This window comes from Haemaphysalis longicornis, unplaced genomic scaffold (assembly GCF_048455015.1).
Source record: "Haemaphysalis longicornis isolate Haplotype H1 unplaced genomic scaffold, Haemaphysalis longicornis Haplotype H1 scaffold_1, whole genome shotgun sequence".
NCBI classification, from domain to species: domain Eukaryota; kingdom Metazoa; phylum Arthropoda; class Arachnida; order Ixodida; family Ixodidae; genus Haemaphysalis; species Haemaphysalis longicornis.
In genome coordinates this window covers 26,290,335-26,312,661 of record NW_027526203.1, presented here as the reverse complement: position 1 = coordinate 26,312,661, position 22,327 = coordinate 26,290,335, and the positions used below count along the sequence as shown (strand labels likewise).

General features: G+C 50.1%; 1 protein-coding gene across 1 annotated transcript in view; it reads left to right on the top strand.

The window, feature by feature from the left end:
• The window catches only part of LOC144160058 (carboxypeptidase M-like), a 44,801-nt gene extending 22,951 nt beyond the window's left edge, over window positions 1-21,850 (top strand). Inside the window, exon 2 of the mRNA XM_077691696.1 lies at window positions 21,529-21,850. Coding sequence (XP_077547822.1) covers window positions 21,529-21,850 — 322 coding nt within the window. The remainder of the gene's footprint in view (window positions 1-21,528) is intronic.
• Window positions 21,851-22,327: the final 477 nt, after the last annotated feature.

Below are 22,327 nucleotides of genomic sequence, written 5' to 3'. Positions count from 1 at the left end.
AAGTGCCACTTCGCCGCGAGGAAGCTAACCATCTTGGGCCACGTCGTCACCAAGGACGGCGTTCTACCCGACCCAGCGAAGCTCCGTGCAGTGGCCGAGTTCCCGAAGCCCACTAATATAAAATCTCTTCGGAGCTTCATAGGCCTTTGCTCATACTTTCGACGTTTCATCCGCAACTTTGCCTCTATCATTGCGCCATTGACGAAACTCCTTGGTGGTGCCAGCGACTTACCTGACTGGTCCCCAGCTTGCGACCACGCGTTTGAGACTCTGCGTTGTCTACTGACCTCTCCACCTGTACTTCGCCACTTCGATCCTACAGCGCCTACTGAAGTTCACACTGACGCCAGTGGAGTTGGCCTTGCGGCCGTGCTTTGCCAACGAAGGCCTGGTGTTGACGAATATGTCGTTGCCTATGCGAGCCGCACGTTGACGAAAGCTGAAGCCAATTATTCGGTAACCGAAAAGGAGTGCTTGGCCATCATCTGGGTACTTGCTAAGTTTCGACCATATCTGTACGGCCGCCCATTTGATGTGGTCACTGACCACCACGCGCTTTGCTGGTTGGCGTCGTTAAAGGATCCGGCAGGTCGTCTTGGGCGATGGGCGCTTCGCCTACAAGAATACGACATCCGCGTCATATACAGGTCCAGTCAGAAGCATTCTGATGCCGACTCTCTGTCACGTTCACCAGTTTCTTCTGACCTTGCGAAGCCGTCCGGTGACCTGCTGGCCCTTTCGGTGACTGATATGGCAGCCGAGCAACGGAAGGATCCCTGGATCGCTTCCCTCATCAGCTGCCTATCCGATCCTTCCAGGGCCGCTACGACTCGGGCTCTGCGTAGGCAAGCATCACACTTTGCGGTACGCGATGGGCTGCTTTATCGCCGCAACTACCACGCCGACGGCCGCAAATGGTTACTTGTCATCCCTCAACATTTGCGATCCGATGTGTGCGCCTCTTTTCATTCCGATCCCACGTGCGGTCGCACCGGCCTGCTCAAAACCTATCAACGTTTGCGCATTCGTTACTTTTGGCGTGGGATGTACAGCTTTGTGCTCAAATACGTTCGATCCTGCCAAGACTGCCAACGACGAAAGGCGACGGTGCCCCATCTGAGCGGTCCTTTGCAACCGCTGCCTTGCCCGGCCAAGCCTTTTGACCGTGTTGGCATTGACTTGTACGGCCCATTACCTTGCACAGCCGCCGGAAACCGCTGGGCTATAGTTGCCATTGACCACTTAACACGGTATGCAGGGACCGCTGCTCTGCCAACTGCCACGGCACGTGACGTTGCCTCGTTTCTCTTGCATCGATTTATACTTCGTCACGGTGCCCCTAAAGAACTGCTCAGTGACCGGGGCCGTGTCTTCCTGTCTGACGTCATTTCGGCGCTTCTTAAAGAATGCCATGTCATCCATCGCATGACCACAGCTTACCACCCGCAGACAAATGGTCTAACAGAACGCTTTAACCGCACCCTTGGAGATATGTTGTCTAAGTACGTGGCGTCCGATCATAGAAATTGGGACCTGGCGCTTCCATACGTGACGTACGCCTATAACACCGCCATTCAAGCCACGACTGGGTTCTCTCCATTTTTCCTTTTATACGGGCGTGAGCCATCGTGTATGTTGGACACCATTCTGCCGTATCGTCCCGATCCATCTGAGTGTGCTCCGGTCTCGGAGGCCGCCAAGCGTGCAGAAGAATGCCGGCAACTTGCTCGTTCTTTTACCACGGAAGAACAGGGCCGCCAAAAATCTCACCTTGATGGCAAGCCCGTGCCGAGCTTCGTTCCTGATCCTCGTGTATGGCTCTGGTTACCCACTCGGACTCCTGGTCTCTCCTCGAAATTCCTCTCAAACTATCAAGGCCCTTACCGCGTCATCGAACAGACTTCCCCAGTCAATTACGTTGTCGAGCCCTTAACACCTTCCCAGGACCTCCGACGCCGTGGTCGGGAAACAGTGCATGTTGAACGTCTAAAACCCTATTACGATCCACTTGTTTCGCCAGCGCCTTGAGTCGCCAGGATGGCTACCCTTTTCGCCCGGGGGTGATTGTAATGCAGAAGATTGGCAACGTTCACCGGAAGAATCAAGACCGTCACCAATCCCCTGCGGGAGATGTGCGCCACTTTATCGTCGTCGGTAGCAGAAGCCGAATATGGAAGCCGCACCGCCATCGCCTGGAGCGACGGGGTTCTCTCTTGCTCTGCTTCCTCCAAGCGTCGACTGGGCTCGGACTGTGCTCGGCCTGTGCCCTCCTTGTCTTTCGCCTACACAGCAACCCTTGCCAATAAACCCCATTTCAATATATATATATATATTGTAGCAAGCAAGTATGTAACGCCAATGTACGAGCAATTGTGACCAGCATAAGTCATAACGGGCAATTCCCCGTATGTGGGTATGCGCCGGATGACGACGAAGAAGAGGACGCTCTCGTTGAAGCTCAGCCTCGCGATAAGCTGGTCGTCTCGGCTCGCCCCTGCTGCCCTGACACCTCGCTCACGAATAAACGGGCCTGTCCTTCTACAGGAACGTCGAGTATCTCCTTTACAATTTTTGGTGGAGGTTGCGATCCTGCTCGGGTCCCCATTTGTCTACCCTGGAGCTGCGCAGTCGGACACTTCCCTCGACGATGTATCACGTTAACCACCACGAGTCCACACCTCCTGTGGCACCGATCATCTGCCCTGGCATGGTCCGTTAACGGGATCCCCCCTTCTTTAACGGCACTGATGACCAGGACGCTGAGGACTGGCTCGCCACCTTTGAACGTGTGAGCACCCATAACAACTGGGACGATAAGCACATAAGCATAAGCAAAACAACGTCAGTCTCTCTTTTACCGGTGTTGCAGAGACGTGGTATAATAACCACGCGTCTGATCTTCGCACATGGTCAGACTTCACGACCGAATTCACCAAAGTGTTCGGGCGCCCGGCACTTCAAAAACTGCGCCTGAACAGCGTTTTCGCGAACGCGCTCAGCGCACGAATGAAACCTTTACCTCTTATATCGAGGACATTCTTGACTTATGTAACAGGGCAAACAACGCTATGACCGAAGAGGGAAAGATCAAGCATATCCTTAAAGGCATAGAAGACGATGCCTTCCAGATGCTGATCGCGAAAAACCCTCGCACCGTTGCTGAAATCATCAATGCTTGCCAAGACTTCGATGAACTCCGCAGAGAGAGGGCTCTCACTCGTAATCCCGCGGAGCAAGACCACTCGCTTTGCAGCTTAGCCTCTGATGATAAGGGTGTCCTCTTCGCCCAGATTCAGCAGTTTGTTCGCGAAGAAGTGGCTCGTCAGCTTTCTCTCGTTGGCGACGTAGTGAAGATGCCTCAGCCCAATTTAGCCCCAACCCTCAAGAGCGTGATACAACAAGTCGCTGACGCACTTCCATGCACCCCGCAGCCCAATCTCGCGGTAGCCCCAGTGGCTTACGCCGACATCACGCCGCAAACGCCGATGACCACTCCTTTGACTTTCGCCGACGCAGTACAACATATGCCTCTAACCTATGCCGAGACCCTGGCACGGCCCTTCACTGGAGCCGTACAGGGACCCTACCTTGCGACTGCTGCAAGCACTGGGAGTCATGCCACTGCCGGAGTTCAACGCATTCGCCCCATGCCTGTCGTGCCGCATCCAGCGTCCCCATTCGCAAACCCTTGGCGCACGTCTGATAATCACCCTATCTGTTATTCGTGTGCGATTGCGGGACATGTGGCACGCTACTGTCGCCGTGGCATGATGGGTACGCGCAACTCATCGTGGTCCTTTCCTTATGCGCCCTCACCAGCCATGACGCACGCCCCAGCCCCGTTTTCGACGACACCCATCTCGTCCGATGACCGTGACGTCGCCAGCCGTCGCTCGCAGTCTCCACGACGCCGCTCACTCTCTCCGATGCGCCGTCGCTCGCAGTCTCCACGACGCCGCTCACTCTCTCCGATGCGCCGTCGCCCTATGACTAGTCAGACGGAAAACTTGACGCCGCAGTTCCGGAGGCAAAAACTGCGTCACCGTCGAAATGCCAAAGTCCTCCTTCTTCGCCGCCTAATTTAATCAATTTGTATGTTTATGGTGTTTTTACCCTGGCGCTCATTGATACTGGAGCTGGGGTTTCTGTTATTGACGATAAATTTTGCCGATCGTTGCGAAAGGTGACGACGCCTATACATGGTGTTACTCTGCGCACCGCTAATGCGCAACCTGTGGAACCGCTGGCCGCATGCACTGCAAGGGTTACAATTCAAGGGGTCGTCTACATCATCGAGCTCATCGTCCTGCCGTCCTGCTCTCACAATCTCATTATCGGATGGGACTTCTCGTCACGACATCACGCCATCATTGACTGTGCGCGCGCTGAAGTAGAGCTGTTTCCGGTACTTGAAGACGATTGTGAGAAAGCCGCGGTAAAGTTGCTTGTTGCTGACGACATGGACATCCAACCGGATTCAACTGTGGTTGTGCCATTGTCGTGCAGCAGTGTTTCGGACGCCACAGTCATATTCGCTCCTTCTGGTCTCTTGTCGCTTCGCAAATCCTTTCCACTGCCGTTCGCTGTCCTCGACATCAAATCCGGTTCCTGTTCTGTGCCTTTCTCCAACCCAAATCCGTACCCCATCAAACTCTTTCGCAGTGAATGCGTTGGCCTTGTAGAGAAAGTTGAGCCTTCCGTTCTTATCGACGTAGCTGAAGACGTTTCTCCCGTTCATATCACCGCGCTTAGCTCCGGTTGCTTACGTGATATCCAACCTGATGCGACTATGTTGCTCAACGTCATTGACGACGCCCTTACTTCTACCCAACGCGACAAACTATTGACCGTTCTACGACGCTTCAGTACATCATTCGACTGTCATGGCACTCCTTTGGGCCGCACGTCAACTGTGTCGCATCAGATCGACACTGGCATCCACGCACTGCCATTGCGACAGTGGCCGTATCGTGTGTCCTCCACCGAGCGTCGTGTTATTGAGGAACACGTGGAGGACATGCTAAAACGCGACGTCATTCGACCATCGCTGAGTCCTTGGGCTTCTCCTGTGGTACTTGTCAAGAAAAAAGATGGGTCCATTCGGTTCTGCGTGGGTTATAGACGTCTCAACAAAATAACTCACAAGGACGTTTACCCGCTGCCCCGAATTGATGACGCCCTGGACAGCTTGCAAGGGGCCTAGTACTTCTCATCATTGGATTTGAGGTCCGGCTACTGGCATATCCCCATTTCTGACGCCGATTGCTCTAAAACGGCATTTGTAACACCAGATGGGCTCTACGAGTTCAATGTCATGCCATTCGGACTCTGTAATGCGCCCGCCACATTCTAACGAATGATGGACAACGTATTGCGCGGTCTGAAATGGAAAACATGCCTTTGCTACTTAGATAACATCGTCGTGTTTTCACCAGATTTTACGACCCATCTAACGCGCCTGGAACAAGTACTGAAATGCCAGACTTCTGCCTGTTTGCAGCTGAACCTTAAAAAGTGCCGCTTCGCTTCTCGGAAACTCACCATTTTGGGTCATGTAGTTTCGAAAGATGGCGTCCTCCCGGATCCAGCGAAACTCCGTGCCGTGGCGGAGTTCCCAAAGCCGACTACGATTAAGCTCCTGCGAAGCTTTATCGGCCTTTGCTCCTATTTCCGGCGCTTTGTACGAAACTTTGCCTCCATCATTGCGCCCCTCACGCAACTTCTCGGTGGAAGTGGGGAATTTCTGACTGGTCCGCTGACTGTGGAAACGCTTTTCTGAGGCTACGCCGTGTCCTTACGTCGCCACCCATACTCCGACATTTCGATCCGCGCGCACCAACCGAACTCCACACCGATGCCAGCGGTGTGGGATTGGGTGCAGTCCTCGCCCAACGACAGGACGGCTATGAGGAATACGTAGTCAGTTATGCGAGTCGTACATTGACGAAGGCGGAAGCGAACTACTCTGTGACAGAGAAGGAATGTTTGGCTATCGTTTGGGCCATCAGCCAGTTTCGCCCCTACCTGTACGGACGCCCTTTCGCCGTCGTGACGGATCATCATGCTCTTTGTTGGTTGTCTTCACTAAAGGATCCCTTCGGTCGCCTCGCCCGCTGGGCCCTCCGCCTTCAAGAGTATGATATCCGTGTTGTGTACAGGTCAGGACGCAAACATAACGACGCTGACACTTTCTCGCTCACCGCTTCCATAGGACGTCGCGAGCTTGTCGACTGCAGATAACACCCTGGCGCCTCTCGCCATAGCTGACATGGCTGGTGAGCAGCGTAAGGACCCGTGGATCACCTCGATTCTCGAATATCTCTCATGCCCGCCGGCAAACGCTGCCCCGAGATCACTGCGCCGACAAGCTGCCCACTGCACCGTTCGTGACGAACTCCTGTACCGCCGCAACTACCACGACGACGGTCGGAGATGGCTGCTAGTGATTCCTCGCCACCTACGCAAGGAAATTTGCTCTTCCTTTCAAGATGACGCGCAGTGTGCTCACGCCGGAGTCCTGAAAACGTACGAGCGCCATAGACTTCGCTACTACTGGCGTGGGATGTATACCTTTGTGAAAAAGTTTGTTAAATCATGCCCGGACTGTCAACGGCGCAAGACTCCTCCGCAGCACACCAGCGCTCCACCAGCCGTTGCCCTGTCCAGCGAGACCCTTCGACCGAGTGGGCATTGATCTCTACGGCCCACTTCCCAGCACAGCTGCCGGTAACCGCTGGATCATCGTCGCCGTTGATCATCTAACGCGTTACGCCGAAACGGCTGCGCTACCGGCGGCCACGGCTGGAGAAGTAGCGTCATTTCTCCTTCAGCAGTTCATTCTCCGTCACGGCGCTCCTCGCGAGCTACTCAGTGATCGAGGTCGCGTGTTTTTATCCGACGTCGTGAAGACCCTTCTAGCTGAATGCAACGTTGTTCACCGCAAAACCACATCATACCACCCACAGACCAATGGACTGACAGAGCGGTTTAACGGCACACTGGGGGATATGATCGCAATGTACATTCCCTGGGACCATTCCAATTGGGACCTCGTTCTTCCTTTCGTGACGTATGCTTACAACACCGCTAAGCAGACAATCACAGGATTTTCGCCGTTCTTTTTGCTCTACGGTCGTGAGCCTTCATGCATGCTGGACAGTATACTTCCGTACCGACCTGACGCCTCCGAATTCATGCCAGTTTCAGACGTCGCTCGACGCGCCGAGGAATGTCGCCAGCTTGCTCGTCGCTTTACATCGGAAGACCAGCAGCGCCAGAAGGCACGTCACGACGTTTCGGTCTCAGCTCCAACTTTCCCGAACGGATCCCTCGTCTTGCTCTACATACCGTGCCCGACGCCCAGACTGTCACCGAAATTTGTGTCGCAATACCACGGCCCCTACCGGGTTGTGGAGCGAACATCGCCGGTGAATTATGTTGTTGAGCCTGTAACGCCCACTTCAGATCGCCGCCGTCGGGGCCGTGAGACAGTTCATGTCGCGCGGCTCAAGCCCTACTATGACCCGCTCATGTCGTGTACCCCTTAGGTCGCCAGGATGGCTTCCCCTTTTCGCCGGGGGTATTGTAGCAAGTATGTAGCGCAAATGTACGAGCAATTGTGACCAGCATAAGTCATAACGGGCAATTCTCCGTATGTGGGTATGCGCCGGATGACGACGAAGAAGAGGACACTCGTTGAAGCTCAGCCTCGCAATAAGCTGGTCGTCTCGGCTCGCCCCTGCTGCTGCGCTGACGCTTCGCTCACGAATAAATGGGTCTATCCTTCTACAGGAACGTCAAGTATCTCCTTAATAATATATATATATATATATATATATATATATATATATATATATATATAGTTGAGAAAATGGTAGACGCACGATTAAAAACAAAAACAGTGCTTTACTGACATCTGGAGGAACAGTCTTCATCTTGAGTAACCTACAACATAGAAGCACGCACGCGTGTATAAGTGCAGAAGATGTGCTACAGTGCACCCTTGTTAAGAACATTGGAAGGTTGGAGCGAGGGAACAGGGAAGGGGGGGCACTATACATGTGCGTACAAACTTTCGCACCGTTCTGCTCCTCACAAGCTCTCCACAGCAACAAAAATAAAGAAAGAAGATGCGGTACCGCAGACGACAAACTCTTTTCTAAAAAGCCCAGCAATATACAACTTCATCCGTAAAAAAAGATAGGGTAGGTGTAAGGTACACTTATGAGATCAGCGGCGAGGCGCCCGGGCTGCGCGTGAGAACCCGCACTCTGTCTGGGGGCTCAGCACTGTGGACTCTACGCCGCAGCCGTCGCCAATTCGTCACGGCGCGCATGGAAGACGGATTGTCTGGCCCACCGAATACTACGGGGATAATCCCCCTTTGAGAGCGCGGACGGCGCCGCCGGTTTCCGAGAATCGTCGACGTGACGCGCGGAAGTGATGGAATTACCGGCGTCGAAGCGCGCGCCGCGCGAGACACCATTGTCAACGCGCCATGGCCGGCACAGTGCACTGTCGCCGCCTTTCGCTCTCACCCCGCGGGGTCGCGCGCACTTGCTCGTCCGCGGGCGTGCCGTTGACCCAAAGATGGCGGCGCCTCATTGAATATTCCGTATCGCGCTGAGTGACAGCTGTCTACGTGAATTTGGGGCTCCCTTACGCGTGTACTAACGCTACAGGGGCGTTCCCGAGTGAGTGTGATCTCTAGGTGTTATAAGGCCGAACTTGGCCGTTAGAAATCGTTCTTGTCTGAGCGCTGAGCTGGGCAGTTTCCGGCGGGACAAGGAGTCTCGACCGTTAAAGCTAGGTTGGGGTTTGTGAGCCCCCTAGGCTAGAGGTTAAGATAGCGTCGCATGTTTAGGGTACAGCACCGTAACGGGCAACTAGACGGATCTTGCGGCGAGACAGAGTCTCGGCCGTCGTTTCTCGAGCGGTTTGTGTACGCTCCGAGAATAGGAGAGTTAGACGAAGTTGAGGAGCTCGAGTTATTTGACCGCACTCGGAGCTAGGGCCTAGCTGAAGTTTGAAGTTTTTCCTTTTTCTACTCATGTACCCAGTTTTCCAACACTTCGTTTCATTTAATCAACCTCAACGCCTCGAGTTCGTCAATTCGACCGCCATCTCCAAGAACTTCAACACCATCGCCCTGCCAGCCTCCTGCCAAATAAACCGGAGCCCGGGCGATTAGGTTCCTGATCGACACCGGACTTCGGGGAAACGAACCACAACCATCTTTACTATAGGCATCTGTTGAAAAACACTTTTCGTACGAATTACACGAATAAATTAATGGCGCAGGTAACGTCTCGACACACGAAATGCAAAGTTCAAGCACAACAAATACAGGACGGAGGCTGCCGGTGACACATCCATTCCTGAAAATACCAATTACCGGCGGCGTGGGGAGTGTCAAGGCAGTTTACAAGTTCGCAGAAGCAGTGGCGTAGACTTCTTATTTTTCCGGGGGGGGGGGCAGACCTGCAGTGCGCCTCGAAGCGGCGAAGGGAGGGGGGGATGAAGCGGTGGGGGGGTCCCTATGAGATGACACGTCATCACCCCGCTACAAAGAGGCTACCACTAATCACCATCATCATCATAAGGGGCACCTGCAGCAGCGAGGGCCTTTTACATTGTGTCGGCTAACTACGAGGTGTCCCCAAATAAGACGTCCCGCAAATCTATGAGCCGTGAACTTCAGTGGTTTGACGCATCCAGTAGAAATTTCTTTGAATATGTGTTTTACTGGTCACATTTATTCAAAAATATTGCATGACTGAACCATCAGCACAAAAAAACGAGTTGATTTGTTTTTCTTTAATGGGCAGGTCTGGGGTAAAAAGAAAGGGACACGAGAAAGGGACACGACAGGGGCGCTACGCGCTGCTATGTTCATTTCCGTTAAGAGCCCCCGAAACGGGTCTGACTTTGACCACTTATTTTTGTATCCGTGTGTGTGTTGTGCCAGCGCGCCCGACACAAATTCGCTGCACCTGGTGACGTGCCGATGGCGGGGTTGATTCGTGCCTAGGCCAAACCACCCGCGTCAGACGAGCCGCGATTTGGCGGGAAAGGAGCCGCCGAGTCTGCTCTCCCTTTCCCATCGCGACGGATAGACCAAATCATGCCTGGGACGAACTAATCCCCGCAGACACGCAGCAAGTAGCGCCTGGAGACGCCGCCGCAGAGTCGCCTTCCCTTTCCCGGTCGTGGCGGCTCGGCTGACGCAATCGCTTCGCCTCCATTCGCCAGATTCATAATGCGGCCAGTGATAGCTCCGACTGGAGACTTTGGAACTGCATGCGGCTGCAACTGAACCCTGAGGGTATAAAACCAGCCCGGAAGCAGCGGTGGTGCGGCGGCATCTCATCGAAGGCCCTGAGTTGAGAAGTGCTATCGCTCTTGTCTTAACCATGTAACGCTCTCGCTACCTTTGTATATATTGTATATAAATGCTCCTTCAAATAACCGTCAGCTCGGCTACTTCGTCGCTATGGTCTGCGCCACGTCGATAGCGGACTGGGCAGGGCAACGTCGCAACAGTAGTGACTGAGCTGGGATGGCCCAGTCCCAACAGTGTATGAGTATGTGTTTCGGAGGCTTGGAGCGGGTATCGCTCGCAGTCGACGGCCGCAGTGCACCCAGTTGCTGCCGGTGCTTGGCAGCCGTTACAGCACTGGCCAACTGCTCTCGCGTGCTTTGTTTCCTCGAAAACAATTTTTGCAGACAGGCTTTTCGGAGGCGTGATAGCTTGCAGTGACGTCACTGTATTCCCGTGTTGGTGCGTTGGTTGCACAGTGGAAATCTGAAGCTCTTGGTTCGAGAAGCGCTGATAGCTGCGAGCTATCGATAAAAAAGTGCGGTGACGTCGTTATGGGCAAGCAACATGTTTTACGAGACGTTCCAAGACGCGAGCTAAAGGTAAAACCCCAACGTCTGGCGTTGGCATTCATCATATAAAACGGCCCTTTCACGAGGCCTTCCACAGTGCGAGCTTAAACTCGGCACAAGTTGCTAGCGAGGAGTGGTTGCCCCGCCAGTAAACAGCAGATGAAGGTAGGGGAAGAACAACCACCGAAATTTACCGTCGTCGTCAGCTTCATCATTACACGGTGGCATAAACAAGAAGCAGCGCATAGGGTTTGCATTCGAAAGCAAGACGCTCCTCCAGCAGCAAGATGCCAGCGCTGTTCGACAAAATATGCGAGGCAAAACAAGGCGTCACACGCGTTCGACTGCACATTATGATGTCCGATTAACAACCCACAACCTGCACGCTGGGGCTATATGCTCACTTGTAAATGGACAGCACCAGGACTTAGTCCTACCAAACCTGAGCAAAAAGTTTCAAAACAGGAGCCTAATAAAACCATGTGGTTGACGCAAACCATGCAGTCAATTTGACGCGAATCACGTAAACTAACTGTGACTGTTTAAATGGGCGGTTCCGCTCACGAAACGACTATGGAAACGAGCATCTATGGAAACTGCTTAAGACTGAAAAAGGGCGACTTCGGTGCGCGTACTGCATGCATTGTGAGCAGCCCCCATCGCTTCCCCTAAAACAATTTGAATGAAGCAAGCGCAACGAAGCAGCTACGCATTCCCAGGCCGCGCATTTGTAAACAAAAATAACTGCTCCAATCAACAGGTGCCGTAGAAACAGCAACTGTGGCCGCGCTTCCCACCGGGACCTAACCCCCAACTTTTTCTCTTTTCACCACGACCCCTTAGCGAGCGACCGCCGAAAAACGCTAACAGCGCCAAACAAGGACAGGCAAAGGAGGGAGGTGCAGTTTTCGTTGCCTGATTTTACCATCCTTGAGAGTTAAGCAGCACAGCACCACCGCTAAATGTCTGAAACTCGTACACGTGCGTCCAGACTTGAGTTTGTGATGAACTTGTTTGCACTGCTGTACTCACGAGTGCAAACACTCGAAAATACAGTATTCATGAGTATTGTAATCATGAGTACTGTGTACTCATGAGTACTAAACTTACCAGTACTCATACTCATGAGTACTCATGCTCATGAGTATTGTACTCATGAGCACTCATACTCATGAGTAGTGTACTCATGAGATCTGTACTCACGAGTAGTGGACTTACCCCTGTATACCCACTTTTTTAATCTGTGTGTGTACTCACTCATCATTGTACTCACTCGTGAGTTTGAGTACAAATGAGTACAAATGAGTGTACTCACGAGTGAGTGCGCCGACCTATGCTCCCGTAAAATGTCGCTTTGCTGCCGTGCTGCTGAAGCCAAGCTATGGTGGCTAGAAGGGCCACCCTTCTAGCCACCATAGCCAAGCGCCGCGCTACATTGTTGTCAACAATCCGCACACTGAGCACATCTAACTCACCGTGAAGAAAAGCGACACGGTCCTGCGTTTTCCCCTGCCCATCGGGAGGACGGAACTGTCTTTCAAGATCCCAACCCCTATTGTAAACAATAGTTGCCAGACAGGACGGCCAACAGTCCGATGTCGACGAGCGCAGAGCCGAGCCAAGCCCTTAAAAAAATGCTCAGCCGGGGCCGGAGGGGGCTCTGCCCCCCCGTAAAGCCGTCCGGGGGGGGACACGAGCCCCACTGCCCCCCTGTAGTTGGCGCTTCTGCGAAGAAGTCACAGAAGAGCGCACGTGCCAGCAACGCCACCAATTAATTAGCTAGGTAGGAAGTAGCTAGGTGTGTGCTGCGTGGAAGCAACTATTAAATCGGTCGCCAGTAAGGGTCAACCATTTTCCGTGTATATGATCAAAGCGTGTCACAGCAGTATGGAGGCATGCAAAAAAGTGGGTAATGAATGAAAAACTTTACGGTGAACTAAACTGTCCAAGAAGCGGAGAGGTGGGGGAACCGCGCTCATGGCAAATGGTGAGTGACCACGCTGACGGCGCGTTCGTGATAACAAATTTAACCCCCGAAAGGGGGCTCTCAACCGCAGTAAATACCCCCACCTCTGAACTGGAGTGGGAGGCGGAGCGGAGGCGCACTGGGAATGCAGCTACTATTCCACGAAAAAAAAAGGAGAGAGACAAGAGTGGGCGGGGGGGAACGTTTGGTGGCCGACAGTGTTCGGTATGGCCACGTGGGTATTGCGAATGAAAGAAAAACAAAAACAAAAAAAGAAAGAAAAAAGGTGAAAGTGGCTTAGGTACCCACCAAATACGATAATTTCCCCAAACTCTCATTAATGCCTGAGGATGCGGATTTGAACTTGTAAATTAGGTACGATTCGCGGATTAGTCGATCATGGTGAGAGCGAAACACAGATTCTAATATTGTGGCTCTGAGGTGGTCAAAGGAGTGCCCAGGAAGGTTAACGTGTTTTGACAACGGGAGAGATGGCAGAGTTTTGGAATGTGACTTGTGATTATTTAACCTAGTTCTGAACGACTTTTGTGTTTGCTCGATGTATTGTAGGTGGCACACCATACACTCGAGCAAATATACCACATTGGAACTATCACAGTTCAGGTTTCCTCCGATTTTTAGACGTAAGTCAGAGGCTGAACTGACCGCGGTATCCGTTGTTGACATGTGCGTGCATATTTGACATCGAGGCTTCCCGCAAAGACTGCATCTGCCGGTCGTCTAAGTCCTTATTTTGGATGAGGTCAGGACATCCCTAATGTTTTTGTTTCTCCTATACACAGCCCGTGGGGGCTCCGGAAAAATATGTTTTAGGCGCTCACTTTGGGTAAGAATGTTATAGTGTTTTTTTTTTTTTAGTATAGACGAGACTTTGGGAACAGACGCGGAATGTGTTAAGACCAAGTTCGTTTGCGAGGTGTCGTGGGAGGTTTTGGTGACTCTGAGCAGGTCTGAGCGATTCAGGTTTCGTGCTCTGTCTATTGCGTTGTCAATTATTTCAACGGGATATTTTTGTTTCAAAAGTGCACTGCGTAGCTCCTTACAATTATCATTGAAGTCCTCTTCCTGTAAGCAAATTCGACGAAAACGATGAGCTTGGCTATAGGGAATTCCGGTTTTGCAATGTTTGACGTGACTGCTTTGAAAATGTAGGTACTGTTGCTTGTCGGTCGGTTTTCGGTACAGTTTACTGAACAGTTTGCCCTCTGAGACGGTGACGTTTACGTCAACGAAATTAACAGTTGACGGGGAGTATTGGTAAGAAAAAGAAATGGAGGGATGCGCAGTGTTGAACGCGTCTATGAAGGTTAGCAGGTTCGTCTGCCCGTGGGTCCAAATCAGGAATACGTCATCAATGAAACGCTTATAATAGAGAGGCTTTAAGCTCTGGCTATTCAGAAATTCTCCCTCTAGGACGCCCGTAAATATATTGGCATAGTTTGGTCCTACGCGGGTTCCCATAGATGTGCCACTTATTTGGACGTAGTGTTTTCCATCGAACTCAAAATTGTTAAGCTCTAGAATTAGCCGAAGAAGAGTGCTTAGTGTAGAGCCATCAACAAGTTTGTCAAATGTTGCTTCCCTGTAAGCGGGAAGTACTGCTCGGATTCTATCGTCGTGGGGAATATTTGTGTAGAATGAAGCAATATCCATTGTAACCACGAGGGAATTGCTTGGAATATCCAAATCTAAAACGTCCGAAAGGAAGTGGTTAGTATCTTTAATGTATGAACGAATGCTAGGCGGTATGATGCTAATTATCGAGTCCACGTACCGCGAAAGGTGTTCCGTGACGGTGCCTATTCCCGCGACGATTGGACGGCCGGGGTTGTCTTTTTCGTGGATTTTTGGCAGCAAGTAAAACCTGCTAGCTATAGGATTAAGCGGAACAAGTGAATGGGCTGTTCTTTCTTCCATTACTCTATCATTTACCAATAGAGTGAGATGTTCTGTAACGGTTTCTAGTTGGCGGGCCAGGTCGAAGACCAGGTTATAGACGGGCTCCTCCTACTGAGGCACATGCCACGGAGGTGGCTGGCCATGAGAGCGACGCCTTGGAAGCTGGGCTGAAGGCCATCTGCTGCAAAAACTCGTGCCGCAAGATGGAACTGCAGCTCGTGGTAAAAATAGAACAGCGTTCTTGATCGTCGGCAGTAGTTTCGGAGCAGCCGATTGAAGAACGACGCCTCTCGGTTGCACCGTCCAACAAACCGGTAATTTCGGATCCTGAGGCGGCGGTTCATGCTTCTTGGCAGCACCAGGATCGCGTAAACACGATACACCTTCGGACATTCTTGACCAATCAAATCCAGGAGAGCCTTGTATCTCTCGAATGCCGTGGGTCCATTGACGGTGGCCAGGTCGTTTGTTCCGACGTGCAGGATGATCGTTTTTGCAGTATCCGGAACGAAGTCTAGGAGGGACTGCACGTCGTCGATGCATGCTCCGGGCCACGATATTAGAACCACCTCAGAGCCACGATATTAGAATCTGTGTTTCGCTCTCACCATGATCGACTAATCCGCGAATCGTACCTCATTTACAAGTTCAAATCCGCATCCTCAGGCATTAATGAGAGTTTGGGGAAATTACCGTATTTGGTGGGTACCTAAGCCACTTTCACCTTTTTTCTTTCTTTTTTTTTGTTTTTGTTTTTCTTTCATTCGCAATACCCATGTGGCCATACCGAACACTGTCGGCCACCAAACGTTCCCCCCCCCCCGGCCACCTTTGCCTCTCTCCTTTTTTTTCGTGGAATAGTAGCTGCATTCCCAGTGCGCCTCCGCTCCCGCCTCCCACTCCAGTTCAGAGGTGGGGGCATTTACTGCGGTTGACAGCCCCCTTTCGGGGGTTAAATTTGTTATCACGAACGCGCCGTCAGCGTGGTCACTCACCATTTGCCATGAGCGCGGTTCCCCCACCTCTCCGCTTCTTGGACAGTTTAGTTCACCCTAAAATTTCTCATTCATTACTCACTTCTTTGCATGCATCCATACTGCTGTGACATGCTTTGATCATATACACGGAAACTTGTTGACCCTTACTGGCGACCGATTTAATAGTTGCTTCCACGCAGCACACACCTAGCTACTTCCTACCTAGCTAATTAATTGGTTGCGTTGCTGGCACGTGCGCTCTTCTGTGACTTCTGTGAACTTGTAAACTTCCCTGACACTACCCACGCAGCCAGTAATTGGTATTTTCAGGAATGGATGTGTCACCGGCAGCCTCCGTCCTGTATTTGTTGTTCTTCAACTTTGCATTTCCTGTGTCGAGACGTTACCTGCACCATTCATTTATTCGTGTAATTCGTACGAAAAGTGTTTTTCAACAGATCCCTACCCGGTCTTTTTTTTACGGATGAAGTTGTATATTGCTGGTCTTTTTAGAAAAGAGTTTGTCGTCTGCGGTACCGCATCTTCTTTCTTTATTTTTGTTGCTGTGGAGAGCTTGTGAGGAGCAGAACGGTGCGAAAGTTTGTACGCACATGTATAGTGCCCTCCCTTCCCTGTTCCCTCGCCCCAACCTTCCAATGTTCTTAACAAGGGTGCACTGTAGCACACCTTCTGCAGCTATATAAGCATGCGTGCTTCTACGTTGTATGTTACTCAAGATGAAGACTGGTCTTCCAGTCGAAACGTCAGTAAACCACTGTTTTTGTTGTTAATCGTGCGTCTACCATTTTCTCAACTATTTCTTCTGGCTCCTCGAGAAGTTTCTTCTACTGCTATATATATATATATATATATATATATATATATATATATATATATATATATATATATATATATATATATATATATATAGCGAATCAGAATAGGAAATGAGGGGCTGGTAGAAATAACACAGAAATAAGGGTTGGCAGTCAAGAAAACCTCGGCAAGCAAATGGGAGGTTGTGGTAGGTCATTTAAACAGATAAATAATTTGGAAAGAAAGAAAGAAAGCGGGGAAAAAATGCCCGCCAGGTGGGATCCGAACCCACCTGGCGGTATTCTGGAGGTCGTGGGTTCGGATCCCACCTGGCGGGCATTTTTTCTCCGCTTTCTTTCTTTCTTTCCAAATTCTTTATCTGTTTCAATGACCTACCACAACCTCCCCTTTGCTTTCCGAGGTTTTCTTGACTGCCAACCCTTATTTCTGTGTTATATATATATATATATATACAGAAAGATAGGTCGGCAGTCTAAAATGCCAAAGGATGCATAGGGGTGTGGTTAGGCTCTTTTCTTTTCCACTACGGTTAATTAAGTAAACATTTTTTTTAAATATACAGAAGAAAGAAAGAAAAACACGCGCCCAGAGTGGGGACCGAACCCACGCCTTTCGATTACATGTCGAATGCCTTACCAATTCGGCTATCTGGGCGACTGTGTTCTCCTTCACTTTCTGGGCTATTTATATTTACTAGAAGTGTATCTGACGCTTGAGGGTGGTAGCCAGCGCCACTCTGACTACACGGGGAGAAGGGGACCTTCTTTTCAACCCCCGGGGCGTGACTCGAACGTCTACAGCCGGTCATGAGCGGGTTACTGGCGGGAAGCCCTCTTATGCCTAGGTAGCATAAGAGGGCTTCCCGCCAGTACCATAAGAGGGCTTCACTTCACTTCTTCACTTTCTTTCTTTCTTTCCAAATTCTTAATCTGTTTCAATGATCTACCACATCCTCCCCTTTGCTTTCCGAGGTTTTCTCGACTGCCAACCCTTATTTCTGTGTTATTTTCAACGAGCCCCTCATTTCCTATTCTGATTCGCTACATGCATAGCGAGGGCCTCGGTTCTGGCAGTCTTGTTGCCAAAGGGAGCTTAAGAGGGTTCAAAGCTGGTCGACCACTCTGGACATGTCGTAGACACTCGAGTCACGACCCGGGGGTTAAAAAGTAGGTCCCCTTCACCCCGATTAGTCCGAATGGCGCTGGCTACCACCCCCAAGCACAGGAAACAAACATACCTAACATAAATACCCCAGAAAGTGAATGGGAAAATCGCCCCGCCGGTAGCGTAGTGGTTATCGCACCAGACCGGTATTCTGGAGGTCGTGGGTTCGGATCCCACCTGGCGGGCATTTTTTCTTCACTTTCTTTCTTTCTTTCCAAATTCTTAATCTGTTTCAATGATCTACCACATCCTCCCCTTTGCTTTCCGAGGTTTTCTCGACTGCCAACCCTTATTTCTGTGTTATTTTCAACGAGCCCCTCATTTCCTATATATATATATATATATATATACACATTGTAAGCGCGAATCTTAAATGTCCCGTCATCAGGCCATAGCTCAGTATTATGACTGGCCAATACTGCCTTCGTGTTTCGTCGTCGTCGCTGCATTGTGTGCGTCCATCATCATCTCATCGCACGTCGTCTTTCTGGGGCGCACCATCATCGCCATCGTGATTGATCCTGTTCTGGCCAGGGTACCGCTCGCCGAATAAACGTCGTCCGCCAAGTATCCTGGCATTGCCTCTCAATATATATATATATATATATATATATATATATATATATATATATATATCTGTAATTTACACAAACGCACGTACGTATGCATGAACTTGCTAATATTGGTGGTCATCGTCCATCAAATCACAAGATGAATTCGCGTCTTTTCGCGTTACTGCTGCAGTTTCGCCGCAGAAGTTGTATGGTATTATTCTTTTTTAAGGCTGTATAACCTAAATACTGCGGTAGCGACTGCATAAAACACAAAAATCGTGCTTATTTATGCCAGTCTATGCAATGACAACACAAACAGAGGTTCGACAAGTTAGCGGTTGATTACGACTTAGCAACCCATTGCCTAGACTCTGCAGTGATTCCAACTCATTTTTTTCTTGGCGTGTTGAATGTTTGCGGGACTCTCCATCAATCCATTTTCATCAAGCAGTTTAACCGATGGCGTAAAATGAAGTCACAGATTGGTGTGAGTCACCGCTCTGCGCGAAAATCAGAAAAGTGCAACGGTATTGTGGCCTTTCACATGTTGATATTAAGAATGCATTTGTGTAACTTGGAACAAGTTTATTTCTAGAATATGGCAGCTCAGAGCATGAATAAGGCATTGCGCTACTGAACAAAAAGTTTCCTCTTGATTCCTGGCAACGATAGTAGCTTGTTCGAAGTAAATAGAAGGCAGCACAAGGATAAGTTAGCACAAGCGAAAGCGTCCGTGTATCTCCAGTGTACGCACGTTCACTACGAATTAGGCGTCATAAAATTAGTCCGTAGCCCCTCCTTCCCGCCCTCCTACGGCTGTTCACAAAGCCTCGCCGGGTCTTTTACTCGGAAAATCCCAGTTTCAACTTAATGTTACACATTTACAATGTTTGTCATTCTCGGATCCCTTCCCGCCTTTCGCAGATGTAATACACTAGAACAGTACTATGATGAACAACTTCTATGAAACTGACAGGGCTGGTTGCAGATGCTGCACAAATTCAAATATATGTTCCACTAGCTGTCCACCTGCTTTTGTCTGCACGTCGATTACCAAGCTTATTTCCATCAAGCTTAACTTGAAGCAAGTCTGAGTAGTGCGCCGGCCAACTCGATAGGAAATCTCATGCGTTGTTTTCAAAGAAATTGACGAGTGCAAGTTCTTCGTTTTTCTGGCATACGGGTAATTATCGAAATGGAATTTCCTTACGCCAATCTTAACGTGTGTTTAGTGATGAGACCACACGGTGTGTGAGGCGTCCAACAGATTAGACCCTGACGATTAAAAGAAAACTTTGCCGTTCTGGTGACAAACGATATTGCTGAAACTGACCAGAACATCACGGTAGAAGTGGATCACGTGAAAAAGGTTGCATTAATGCAGAACTCCTGCATGCACAAGACTAACAAAATTGTCAGAACGCTCATTTAAGCTTGGTGGGGGGAAATGTGACACAACTAAGCAAAGCCCACCGCTCTCCCTTTTATCCGAATGAGCACACTGCACCTGTCGTATTGTTGGACCTTTCATCTGTGTGGAACTTTCATCTCGATGAACATTCAGGCTTGATAGAATCTTCCGTCTTGGTGAATATTCCGTCTCGTTCGATATTCCGGCCACAAGCGGAAACGCAATACAAATGAAGTGTGTTGCCTCTATTGAAGTTTCTAAGAACCAAACGCATGGGCCCGCAGAAAGAGCGGACAAATGGCGATCTCCATTAGTTTTTCTTTTGCTAGCAGCACAAGTTTTTTAGGAGATAAGACCTCAGTTGCTTATGTGCCATAGGAACCGAACAATTTAGGCATCGGCCAAGAGCAACTCCAAATAGGCTTGGCTATTTTACAATGGATCTGTGCCAGGATAGAAGCAATTCGTCTGAGCTTCACAACCTCTTCTGACGGTCGCATGTTTTCGGGCACCTTGGCGTTGATGTGACGGGACACAAATTATATCAGGGTTGCAATGAAGCAACTCAAGTTGTAGATGGTAACTGAAGCCTATAGTCTGTGGTTACATTGCCGGAATTCTGTCTGCGCAATGCTCCATGGCAAAATAGGAGTACAGTTCGTAGAGGAAATTTGGACTAGCAGTCTGTCATTATTCGCCACCTGCAATTGTTGCAGCCTCAAAGATGCATTTTGCTATCATATTCCAAGGTCGAGCTTGGAGCTCCGTGCGGATCTTGGGTAGCACTACTTTCTTAACTGCCTTATGTAATTTTGCAGGCCTGGCCACCTGAAGGCTCCCGGGGGTGACCCGTGTGCAAATCTTCCGGGTATGTTTGCAAGCGGTGGCCATCATAACTTATTAAGGCGTCATCAGGGTGTCCACAACTGTAATGATGTCGCGCTCGTTTCAGAGTTATACATTGTATTCTCAACCTCAGGGTACTTCTAAGCCGAACTTCGGGAACGAAGTAATTGGCTGCCATTATAAAGTGACTGGAACGCTGTCCTGTAGCGCTGCTACACTAGAAGTTGCAACCGGCGCTATTGCATAAACGACACTTACATAAAGGTTTAGCTCTGTGGCCAAGTAACCGTCACTAATTATTTTATAAATGGGGAAGAACGGAGTAAGCTGAAAACCAGTCTCTCGCATGGATACAGGCCACGTTACATTCACCCCAAAAAGTCGCATATGAAGCGACTGCAGCCTGGGTAGCACTTGTCATAAATGTTTCTGCGGGGTTAAAGAAACTATGTGCTTGGTATGAGCTCAGAGCCAAAAGGACGTACCAAGAAGAATCTTTTCTAATGGCCTAGCGAGCGGTAGCCATTTGTGTCCGGTATTAGCTTGCCTCTTTTCTGTGTTCCTCGTCTTCGACGTGCACTGCATTGATTCTGATTAATCATGATACCAAGTGCACAAGAGTGTGAGCCTTCTGTAGCTCTAGCGTACGAGCTGAAGTCGGGTGGCGCAGTACAAAGAACGCTAAAAATAAATAAACAAACGAAGTACAAGAACTGTGCAGGGTATTCACTGAGTGACAAAAAAGATGGTTTGAGTTTGAGTCATATTTTGGGACATGAACATAGATACTCAGAGCAAGGCCTAAATGCAGTGCGTCGGTAAGACAAACAGCTGGGAAATTTCAGCGGAATGTTTTTCTTTGTTCCGTGGTCGCACTCTGTGCACTAGTCTGCTTTCTCTGTTCAATAAAAATCACACCTTAGCACCACAGTTTTCACACGGCGAAGTCACCCTCATGCGCAGATCCAGCGACCAGGGCGAGTTTTGGCGGATGCTGCTGCCCGGAACCTACATGCTCTTAGTCAGCGCCAGGGGCTACCTGCCGGACGCGGTGAGCGTGACAGTGCCGGAACAAGGGCAGGAGACGGAACCTGTCGTGGTGGTCCTCAGCCCGCGCCTTCATCCACCCAGCATCGTCGCCCTGGAGAGCTACAGCACAGAGTCGTCGGTGCCCGAGAGGCACGGGGGAGGAGGCGTCGGTGACGCACCCACAGTCGGCGGCGGCGGCCTCAGTCATGGATTCCTTTTACTCACATGTGTGATCACCCTTTTTATATTTGCGTGATCGAATAGTCCAGTTGGCCACCGCGGACGACGAAAAAGAAGATTCGTCATTCAGTTATCTCGTATGAGTTATAGTTATGGGCACTATTTTTTACTAATCCACGTGAAAGCTGATTTTGAGCTCTTATAGTTGCTTCGTGGGCGAAATAAGCTAGAATGAATGTTTAATGCCATGCCTCGATGTACTCGGCCGATTTTGTAAATAAAACTGTTAGTCAGAGCAGTGGTGCGTTTTGCCACGCTAGCCTTGTGCCCTCAACACCGTTATTATGATCAGCTTGTAGAGATAACACCGCAGCAATGCGAACGAGAGGAACGAGTGCACTCACTTTCTCACAGTGCATTCCTAACATTCTTCATTTGATGGGCTGGGATGCCTACGGAATAGGCGTCCGATTCCATAATAACTAGAAGGGCTGAGATAAAGCAATGAATGACATAGACGGCCACAAAACTGCCTTGAACGATAGCATAGTGC